We start from the raw sequence: 11,198 nt of genomic DNA on the forward strand, positions 1-11,198 counted from the left end.
CCTTGTTTGGTTGTGGGCTTAGAGCAGATACACCCAGCCTACTATCTATCCGAGCTTAGCTATATATATATATATATATATATATATATATATATATATATATATATATATATATATATATATATTCCGTATACACCAAGTAATCATAAGGGGTACCATGTATGGGTCAGGTCATAGGACACTAATTCAATGCACCGTTTTCTAGTACAAAACATACTTTTCAAATGAAGAATTTTTGGAATACAAAACTAGAAACTTAACCAGTAAAGGGTTTAATCCATTTTATTAAACCAGTAAAACTTAAAGGACCTTAGGTGGTTAATTCTATAATGCCTTAGTTTATACACCAGAGTTATATATAATTAATATACGATAGGTAGTTGGATGTGTGCCTTCCGCCTCATTCCATGTTCCTTGTTTGGTTGTGGGCTTAGGGCAGATTCGCATAATTAACTATCTGTTCGATATTAGATTATATATAGCTAGTATAAACTAAGTGATTATAGAAGGAACTACTGTGGTTATCATTTTATTATAAGAAATAAGGGTTTTCTTAATGGATATTTTCATCAAATATAAAGGAACTATTATAGTTAACTCCGTGAGTACCGAGTGAATACGCAGGGGTTATATACAACGATGATCTAACAAACAATGGGATGTGTGTCTTCCGCCTCATTTCCTGTTCCTTGTTTGGTTGTGGACTTAGGGTAGACACACAACCGATTGTTTGTTTACTCTGGGTTTTATATAATTTGTATCCATTTAATACTCATGGAAAGGACTGTAGAGTCATTTTTACTTATCTTTCATCAAAGCAGGAAATATAGGATTTTCTGGAGGAACAGGCAAAATTTTCTAAAACATAACTTACTACAACTTACTACAACTTTCTACAAACTTTCTTAATACTTACTACATCACTAAAATCTTATGAACTCACCAGCTTAAATGCTGATCTACGCTTTCAAAATAACTTGTATTCTCAGGAGACCAGTAGACAGGTACGCGCTCTGGGATTCAGAAGATAGAGCAGTTCATCTTCATGTCTTTTTGTTATTTGTTATGTATTCTATATTATGTGAATCACATACTTTGTAAACACTTTCTTTCTAATGAAATTGTTGTTTATTACTTCGCTTACTATGATGCATGACTTGTGATACTAAACATGACGTCCTCCGCCCCCGAACGTTTCCGCCGTTCCGGTTTTGGGGTGTGACACACGTCCAGTCTACGACTCGCCGAGTTGTATGGACAACTCGTCGAGTCTGTTCTTGCGGGTAAGGAGATTGACTTGGACTCGCCAAGTGTGTTCTTACACTCGTCGAGTCTCGTGATTCCTAGATTGTGGCTATATCTTAATACATCGACTCACTCCTCTCAACTTGTCCGAACCTTGTTAACACTCGACTTGGGTTCCTTTGAAGCACAACAGAAAAGGGGACTCAAACTCTCGACTCGCTGAGTCCCAAGAACGACTCGCCGAGTCGATATTGTCCATGCCTTATATCTCGATTTCTGTCATACCCCCAAACCGGAACGGCGGAAACGTTCGGGGGTGGAGGACATCATGCGTAGTATCACAACAATTGTATCATAGCAAGCATAGTAAACACAACCAGACATTGAATACATATATGAAAAAGGTTTACATTGTTTAATACATAGTTTTCATATCAAAGGTAAAAATAGAAAGACGTGACTCTAACTCCCCGACCTCTGCAAATCCCTGAAAGTACCTGCCTACTAATTCCCTGAGAATACAAGCAGTTTTGAAGAATATCAGCATAAAGCTGGTGAGTTCATAAGCATTTAGTTTTGATGAAAAAGAGTTCTTTGAATCTTTTGAAAAGTGTTCCTCAAGAAAATCCCATATTTTCTTATGAAAAGCATAGTTGAAAACCCATTCCTTCCATGACTTCCAGATATGTACAATCCAAGGAGTCGTGGAAGGAGTATGAATATCCATTGATTACATGTTGAACAATCCTGTTTGGAATAGCCGGGTTATCCCGGAAAAATCCTATATTTTCCCTAAAGGTTGATGATTGATTTTCCGTTCTAAACCGAGGTGTGCAAGTATCTACCATACTCGAAAAGCAGTTTTCTTTTAAAAGCTCTGGTTACACCCAGAGAGGTATATTATCCTTATTACATAAATAAAACTAAATAAAAGAAAACCGGGATGAACTAATTCCTGAAGGTATTATTAATACCCTCCAGTAATCTATCGGTTATTACTTTGAGGTTAGTTCATTTGATTCATTATTACAAAAGTAAATTCCTGTTATCTAGGTTTTGAGTTTCATGACCATAACTGACTGGATAAGGCATGTACTGGAGCCGGTATCCTCAATGACTTTGTCACCCGTGGACCTGCCGGTCCGACTGTAGCTAGCAGCGGGGTGCGGGATTGTCAGTCCCATATAGATCTATACACAACAACCACGCTCTCCCTACAAGAGACTCTGATCACAAGTGCTAGTCCTACACTCTGTTTCTTGTGGTGAGTGTTACCAAGGACGTGTCTCAAACTTAGACTAACAAACTTACAAGTGATAATACTGAAAATCCTTTTTATGATAATCATGAATCCTTTATAAAATGATACATTTTACTATAAGATTCAAAAGATTATTGCCTTAGTTCTAAAAACTGTTTCTACGTGTTGATTTCTTAATCGGTTGGCAAAACTGTTTTCCTTGTTAAAAACATACTGAAAATATAATTATATTAAACAAAATAACATATTTTGAGCACAAGTTTCCTCATGCTTTTGCTTGTATTCTCCCCCTGAAAACGTTAAAAACACGGAAAAATGTAGGGGTATGAACTCACCTCGGGCAAGTGGTTTGAATGAAGGATCGATACGGAAATGCGGGACGTTCAAGTGAAGCCTTGAACACGATTTGATCCTAATTAACATGCAATGATACATAAGGGAGTCAAATGAAGGTATTTCACCACAAAATGTGATGGATAACCACTCTAGGGACTTGGAACTACTTGCACTAAGTGTTAGGACCTTAAAGGGTTGCATGAGGGGAGTGTATGGCCACCTTTAAGGTGTGCGCGGCCAAGTGTGTGTGCGGCCGTACAGTCATGATGGAAGGTGTTCTTGGGGTGTTTCAAGGTCCATACTTGCAATCCATGAAGTATCCTAGGTCTATACTCAATTATAGTGCAAGTTAGGGGTCCTAGAAGTGTGTTTGTGGCCCTAGGATGGGTGTGTGGTCGCACACTAGGGTATGTGCGGCCGTACACTGGTGTGTGCGGTCGTACACCCCACAAGATGATGTCCAAAATGCCATTTTCAAGGTGCAAGAAGGCTAAGGGCATGTCTATCTCGAATATGGGAGTCACACTCTCACTTTGGAGGGTGTTTTAAGAGTGTACGGCCACCCTTATGAAGGTGTGCGGCCGTACTCCTTCATATGATGAAGAACATGGTGAAACTTTGATGAATCAAGGCTTAGATGGAGTGGTCCTTCTAGTACAACAAGCTAAGGGATAGATTACTCACGTTTTTGCAGCCTTGGAGGGTTTGTGGTTGAAGAAGCTTGAGAGAAATGGTGTTGTGTGCTGCCAAGGTGTTAAAGGAATGAAAAGAAAGGGGCCTACCTTTATATAGGGTGGGTGTGCTGTCTAGGAGGGAGTGTGCTGCCAGGAGGTGTGTGTGCGGCCGCACACCCATGTGTACGGCCGTACACTCCCTCTAAAGGTGTGTATGGCCTTGTTTTGACAGTATACGACTTGTTGACTCACTCCTAACCTCAACCTTGGTTGTACTCAAGCTTAGAATCACTTAAACGAACCCCTCAAACAGTGCAAGAAGTCAACAAAACCAGTTTCACTTAGGTTGGATTGACTAAGTGTGCGAGATAAAAGTTCCGGGTTGTCACAATTTATGACGTACAACACTCATCCAAAAGGTAGATTTGGGCTTCTAAGACCGATCTTGCACGTAAAGTTATGAACTTTACATGTATGCATGGGAGTATATGCTTAAAGGACCCAAAAATGAGGTCTAAAGGGGTGCATGGTCTATCATGGCCATAAAGCTTGCATCCTCATGCCATGTACTCGATTCCAGAACCTAGATCTGAAGGTGAATCGACTTGGGACGACCAGGTCTTAAGGATTAAGCTTGTTGGACCCAAAACTCCATAAAAATGACAAAAAGAAGATCTATAGAACTATAAGTCAAGTGCTAAGCTTGATTACCAGAAAGTGTAGCAAAAGAGGGCTAGCTTCTGGATCTACTTCTTCTCCTTTGAATCTTCTCTCTTTCCTTCTTCTCTACCACTTCAGAAAGCACAAAAATCACTCAAAATAGGATGGAATCACTCAAACTCACCAATGGAGGGTTAGGGTTTCGATGGGGAACGTTCTAGAGGTGCTGGAGGCTGGGATGGGGGCTATAAGACGTTTAAATATGGTACAAACCCTTAGAATTAGGGTTTCATCCAGACTGGCGGACTCGCCGAGTCGGGAATAACAGACTCGTCGAGTCGCCACGCTAAATCCACGTGCAGACCCGCTGCTACTCGACGAGTTAGGGCTACTGACTCGTCGAGTAGCTTCTAAAACAAGAAGTATAATAATAAAAAAATGCGTACCAGGAACGGGGCGTTACAGTAAGCACAAAACTTAGTGAGTTCCCCAAGATACCACATACCATACAAACATAAATCAAATATTAGGCCCCCGCCCTCCATCGGGCCTTGCCAGGTATCGAGTCCTACTCGGCATCGGGCCCCGCCCGACATCGAGCCCCGCTCGGCTTCGGGCCCGCCCGACATCAAGCCCCGCTCGGATTACAGATCTGTCAATCACCAGTCTCCGCCTAACATTGGGCCCCGCCCGATACACACATAATCATATAATCATATAATCATATAAACATATAACCTTACTAGCACATGCAATAATCACAAAGACTATAACATACCATACAGTCATCGAGCCCCGCTCGGCATCAAGCATCGCCCGGTAAACATAAAAACAGATACCAATGACTAGCATACAATATACTAATCAGGCCCTGCCTGGCATCGGGCCTTGCCCGGGAAGCATACCATCACACAACACATGCAAGAGTCATGCAAGCATCTAGCATCCCAACATATAAACCATGGGCCGACATTAGTGCCTTTGACTCGCTAAACCCAATGAGGAAACTCACCTCGCACTGCCGAATCACACAGATAATCCCTGGCTGCTGGCTGACAGATCCCCGAGCTATCAATATCAAATAACATTCAATTAATAATTGGATTCTCATTCAAACCATTAGACCATTACTAGGGTAAATGACCAATTTACCCCGTACCTAGTTTGGGCCAGGACTTAAGCCCAAACCTAATAATCCAAAAAAGGCCCAAAATATCCTATGGTCAACCTTGATCAAACTTCTGGTCAAAGTCAAAGTCAACAGTCCATGTTGACCAAACATGTCGTGTTGCCCCTTGGCCACGCCGTGTTTCACCATCATCTAAACAGTCGGGAAAACCCTAGCCAACACGCCGTGTTGACTTGCAAACATGTCATGTTTGCCCGGGTTTTAACAACTTAATGCATTAAGTTGTTTTCTCCGATTCCAAAAGCTCTAAAGCTCAGATCTAGCCCATAATGTGGTCCAGAAGGATAAAGTTTCAAACTTTATCCATTGGGACTACCCAATCCTAATAAGATGATTTATTCCCAACAATTATTCCTCAAGATTCTGGGTGTTACAAAAAGAATTATGACTATATATGTTGGTAATTTTATATGCATTTAACGATTATTTTCTAGTGTTAGCTAGCCAGAAAAAGCATTAATGCAAGAAAATGAAAACACGAGGACTATCTGTGTCACATTTTTTAAAATTATGCTTAACACGAATTTTCAGTATATCACATGGACTATGGCCATACATTTTTTTGGGAACGCAATTGTATTTATTTATTTATTTTGACTCTATCGTGGGTTTATACTTTATATATAATATTTAGGCCGACTTTCTTTGTTTTCTGATACAATTTCTTAATTATTTCCTTAATTTTTTATTTAGTTGTTGTGAAAGACTTTTGTTCGATCATTTAATTAGTTTTCTACGTAATTATTTGTGGTCAATGAGTACATGCATAGATTCATTTTCATAATAGTATTTAATTAGTTTTCTACGTAAGTCTAACATCTTACTTTGGTGGTTAGAAGGTACAAGTTAATTAATATCTCTCGGTATTAATTTGATGCTTATAAGCTCAATGAATATATTATATTTCAGGCTCGAGAGATAAAGCTATTATTGCATTCCAAACTAGAGAGCTACAACAATGGAAAAATCATCAAAGGTTCTAGCAAAGGAAGATGATTTTGTTGATATGCTAAATGCATCTTATGATGATTATGAAGGAGTTACTGTGGATGTTAAAGAGGATATGGATGAAAATGTCTTCGCCACTCTACTTCAAACATCAATATCCCAATGGAGGCAGAAGGTAATTATTACTTTTACAGATTGTTACTTTGGCTTGTAAATGTTGGAATAGTCTTAATCAGTAATAGGCAATTGTCCAACATAGGAAGATAGATAGAAATAACAAGTGTTTACCAATACAGTTTGTGCGGGTTTTTTTTGTGCGGGAAAAATGATTAATTGGCACCATGTTCATGAAATGTTTCAACTTGTGATCAGGGGTTTTTTTGCTCTATAAGGTTCATACTTTTGAATGATCATTCTTTTTCTATCTATTTTCTCCAATAACCAATTGCTTAATACTTTTTTCATGAAAAAAGTATTAAGCAATTGGTTATTGGAGAAAATAGATAGAAAAAGAATGATCATTCAAAAGTATGAACCTTATAGTGCAAAAAAAAATATACTTTTTTCATGAGAAAAGATTGTAGGATCAATATTGCCTATTTTTAATTTGTATTTTAAGGAGGTTTATGGGAGTGTTATTTCACATCCTCGATTTTCTGTGTAATCTTTCCTTTTTCCTACCGTTGTTCCAACAATAAACCTTAAGAAATGCTCTTACACCACAGCTCCTAATTGGCTTGTGAGTTAATTAATTCTCTATATGCAATGAACACTTGGATTTTTATCATATATATTTTGCAGGGAAAGAAGGGAGTTTGGCTTAAACTGTCTCTTGAGTTTGCGAGTCTTGTTAAGCCTGCAGTGAAGGTACGTAAATAAAGAAACTATGATTCATAATCAACATTAGTGGGCAAGAGTTTTAAAGAGTAAATTCGAAAAAAGAAACAAAAAACAGGAAACATCGAATGTGTTTGTTTGTCTGATGGTGATGTTAATTTTAACTTGTCTAGCAAGGATTTTGGTATCATCATGCTGAACCAACATACTTGATGCTGGTGTATTGGATTCCTGAAACTAATCATACTCTCCCATCAAATGCTTCTCATCGAGTCGGTGTTGCTGCTTTTGTGGTCAACTCTGAAGGGGAGGTTGCCTTTCTACATTCATCATCTCTATCTTTTCTCTTTAATTATATATCGCAAATAAAAACATGCAAACAACTACATATATTTTTTAATCAGAACTTTTTGTGTATTTCCTGTTTTAGATTCTTGTAGTGCAACAGAAAAGTGGAGTGTTCAAAGGCACAGGGGTCTGGAAATTACCAACTGGTAGTGTTGAGGAGGTTTGCATCTTACTTTTACTAATTAATTAAAGACTTTGCTATATATGATTTACTAATACGATTGATCATATATATATATATATATATATATATATATATATATATATATATATATATATATATATATATATATATATATATATATATATATATATTCCGTTCTCAGGGTGAAGATATTTGTACAGCTGCGATCAGGGAAGTGAAAGAAGAGACTGGAGTATCTAGTATGACAATTGTATAAACACAGACAAATATATCAAAATATCTCTTTGATTGATTTGGAAATATAACTCAAAACCAAACTTGTTTACACTGTGTTTGTGTTGTACTGCATATTCATAACTCGATATATGCTATATATATATATATATATATATATATATATATATATATATATATATATATATGCTAGAGTAAGCTTTATAATATAAAATAGAAAAAGATACCCAACATCTTGATGGTATTCCTTTTGCTTTTCTTGGAAATATGGTGAGTGGAAGACAAGGAGGGAATTAAGGAATTGAGATTCCAACAATCACCCCCGAATCTCTAAGTCCTTCTAGAGATTCCCGATCACCGCCAATCTTTAAGTCCTTCTAAAGATGTCTTCAATCCCGATCAAGTCCCGCATTGTCTTGAACTTGGTTCGAGCCAATGGTTTTGTGAGAATGTCTGCCTTTTGTTCTTCACCTGGAATGTACTTCACCTCCACTTGTTCCTTTTCAACACACTTACGAATGAAGTGAAACCTCGTGTGAATGTGTTTGCTTCTTCCGTGAAAAACAGGATTCTTCGTGAGTTCGATAGCTGACTTGTTATCAACTCTTATGACCACCTTCTCTTGTGCTTTGTTCATGATTTCGCCTAGCAAATCTTGAAGCCATATTGCTTGACATGCAGCCGCAGTTGTAGCCATGAACTCCGCCTCGCAAGATGATAAAGCAACAGTATCTTGCTTTTGAGAACACCATGTTATTGGAGACAACCCATAGTAGAAAATATGACCAGTTGTGCTTCTTCCGTCATCTGGATCAACATTATGACTACTATCACTGTAACCAATTATTCGATTTTGTCCCATCCTCTCGTACTTGATTCCGTATCCCGTTGTTCCTCGTAAATACCTTAGGATGTGTTTGATTGCAACACCATGTGATTCTCTTGGATCTTGCATGTATCGACTAACAACTCCAACCGCATATGCCATATCGGGTCTTGTCTGCAAGAGATATCTAAGGCATCCTACCAACCTTCGGTATTGTGTCGGGTCGATTTCGGGTTCATCTTCGGCCTTCGACATTTTGGTTCCTGGATCCATGGGAATGTGGGTAGGATTGCAATCATGTAAACCGGCTTCCTTCAGAATGCGTTGTGCAAACGCTTCTTGGTTTATTGTAATCCCCGATTCATCCTGTTTGACTTCAATGCCCAGGTAGTAAGTTAATCTTCCAAGATCAGACATCTCGAAGTTCTTGGACATTTCAAATTTGAACCTTTTGATCATGCTCAAATTTGTACCTGTGACAAACAAATCATCAACATAGATTGCTAAAATTAGCAAGTTGGATCCTTCGTTCTTCCGGTACACCGATGGTTCTTTCATGCACTTGTGAAATTTCATTCCTTTCAAAATCCCATCAAGTTTTGTATTCCATGCTCTCGGTGCTTGTCTAAGACCATATAGTGCTTTTGAAAGCCGGTACACCTTGTGCTCGTCGCCTTTCCTTATGTAGCCTTCCGGTTGATACACATAGACGGTTTCTCTCAACTCTCCATGTAAGAAAGCCGTCTTGACATCCAAGTGGTGAAGCTCCCATCCATTGGTAGCGGCTAAGGCAATGAGAAACCGTATGGTTTCGATGCGAGCTACCGGAGCAAATACTTCTTGAAAGTCAATACCAGGTTGTTGTACGTACCCTTTAGCAACCAATCTTGCCTTGTGTTTGTTTATGGTGCCATCTGCATTTTTCTTCAGCTTGAACACCCATTTGAGTCCAATGGGCTTCACCCCCATAGGCTTGTTTACGAGAGACCAAGTATTGTTCTTGTTGATCGAATTGATCTCTGTATTCATGGCTTTGACCCACTCTGGTTCTTTCTTTGCCTCTTCAACCGATACCGGCTCGTCATTGGTTGCTAGGAGAAGTTCTTCAATGTCATCAACATAAAGTACATAATCTCGTAATCAAATTGGAAGCACCTTTGGTCTTGTGGGCCTTTGGTTTTGAACATTGTTTACGTTGTTGTTGACCGGACTTGGTTGCTCATTTTCTTGTACCTCCACTCCGTCTTCAATCTCGTGATCCGATTCGTTTGGTTCGTTGTTTACATCGTTTCCTTGGTTGTTGTTTGCCTCATCTTCCGGTAAATCCCATGGTACTATGAATGATCCTGGTTCTTCATTGTCAGGTGTAGCTTCGTTAACCCAATTCCATCCTTTGGTTTCATTAAAAATAACGTCTTGACTTACGATTATTTTTTGTGTAACCAGGTTAAATAACCGATAGGCTTTTGTACCCGGTTCAGAACCAAGATGAACCAATGGTCTTGATCTTGCATCCAATTTTTTCACGTTTACCGGTTCAACTTTTGCATACGCTAAACACCCAAAGATGCGTACGTTCTCCAAATTAGGTTTTCTTTTATACAACTTCTCGTACGGAGTTGTATCACCAAGTACTCTTGTGTAAACACGGTTGATCAGGTTTGTGGAATGTTTTACCGCTTCTCCCCATAGGTAGTTTGGAACATGCATTGCCTTCATGATACTTCGTGTCATGTCCATAAGTGTTCTGTTTCTTCGTTCCACAATAACGTTTTGTTGTGGTGAATATGGGGCGGTAAGATGGCGTTTGATTCCATTTATATCACAAAAGGAATTAAACTCGAGCGAAGTAAATTCACCTCCTCGATCACTTCGAAACACCTTTAAAGACTTTCCGAGCTCATTCTCCGCCAAAGCTTTAAATTTTTTGAAGTGTAAAAACGCCTCATTTTTCTCTTTTAAGAGAAAAATCCACATATACCGTGAAAAATCGTCAATTAGTGTGAAAATGTATCGATTTTGACCCTTCGTTGACGGTGTTATCGGACCACATAAATCACCGTGAACTAGCTCCAATGGTCGTGTTGCTTTGTACGTCGTCATTAATGGAAATGACTTTCTTGTTTGCTAGCCCACCAAGCAAGATTCACACAATTGATTCTCACTGTCAAAATAGGGTAACCCTTTGACTAGACCTTTCTTGGACATCTTTTTCATTGACTCGAAATTGATGTGTCCAAGTCTTGCATGCCAGCGCCACGTGTCTTCACTTAGTCTTGAATGAAGGCAAATAGGTACTCCAATGGACAACTGTATTTTATAAAGGCGGTTTGGAGTTCTTTGTACCTTCATTAATAAGCAGTTGTCGGCATCATGCATTGTCAAATAGTTGTCTTTCATCCGAATATCGCACCCGGCTTCGGTTGCTTGTCCGAGACTGAAAATATTATTTTTCAAATCCGGAATGAAATAAATCTCCGTTATCAATCGTTGTT

General features: G+C 38.8%; 1 protein-coding gene across 1 annotated transcript; it reads left to right on the plus strand.

Moving 5' to 3' along the window:
* Positions 1-6,269: 6,269 nt before the first annotated feature.
* LOC145125223 (nudix hydrolase 2-like) lies at positions 6,270-7,947 on the plus strand. The gene is made up of 5 exons (XM_079060716.1): positions 6,270-6,488; positions 7,115-7,180; positions 7,324-7,461; positions 7,581-7,658; positions 7,825-7,947. The coding sequence occupies exons 1-5, from the start codon at positions 6,324-6,326 to the stop codon at positions 7,897-7,899; spliced, it is 522 nt and encodes a 173-aa protein (XP_078916842.1). The 5' UTR covers positions 6,270-6,323; the 3' UTR covers positions 7,900-7,947.
* The last annotated feature ends 3,251 nt before the right edge of the window (positions 7,948-11,198 follow it).

The sequence above is a fragment of the Lactuca virosa genome, chromosome 7 (assembly GCF_052849685.1).
Source record: "Lactuca virosa cultivar CGN04683 chromosome 7, Lactuca_virosa_CGN04683_v6, whole genome shotgun sequence".
In the NCBI taxonomy this organism is placed as follows: Eukaryota; Viridiplantae; Streptophyta; class Magnoliopsida; order Asterales; family Asteraceae; genus Lactuca; species Lactuca virosa.

What these genes read in the sequence shown, in the direction of transcription:
- LOC145125223 (XM_079060716.1), top strand. Translation starts at nt 6,324, where the DNA reads ATGGAAAAATCATCAAAGGTTCTAGCAAAGGAAGATGATTTTGTTGAT. An exon ending in TGGTCAACTCTGAAGGGGAG is followed by an intron (nt 7,462 to 7,580) that starts GTTGCCTTTCTA and finishes TTCCTGTTTTAG; the next exon opens with ATTCTTGTAGTGCAACAGAA. An exon ending in CAACTGGTAGTGTTGAGGAG is followed by an intron (nt 7,659 to 7,824) that starts GTTTGCATCTTA and finishes TTCCGTTCTCAG; the next exon opens with GGTGAAGATATTTGTACAGC.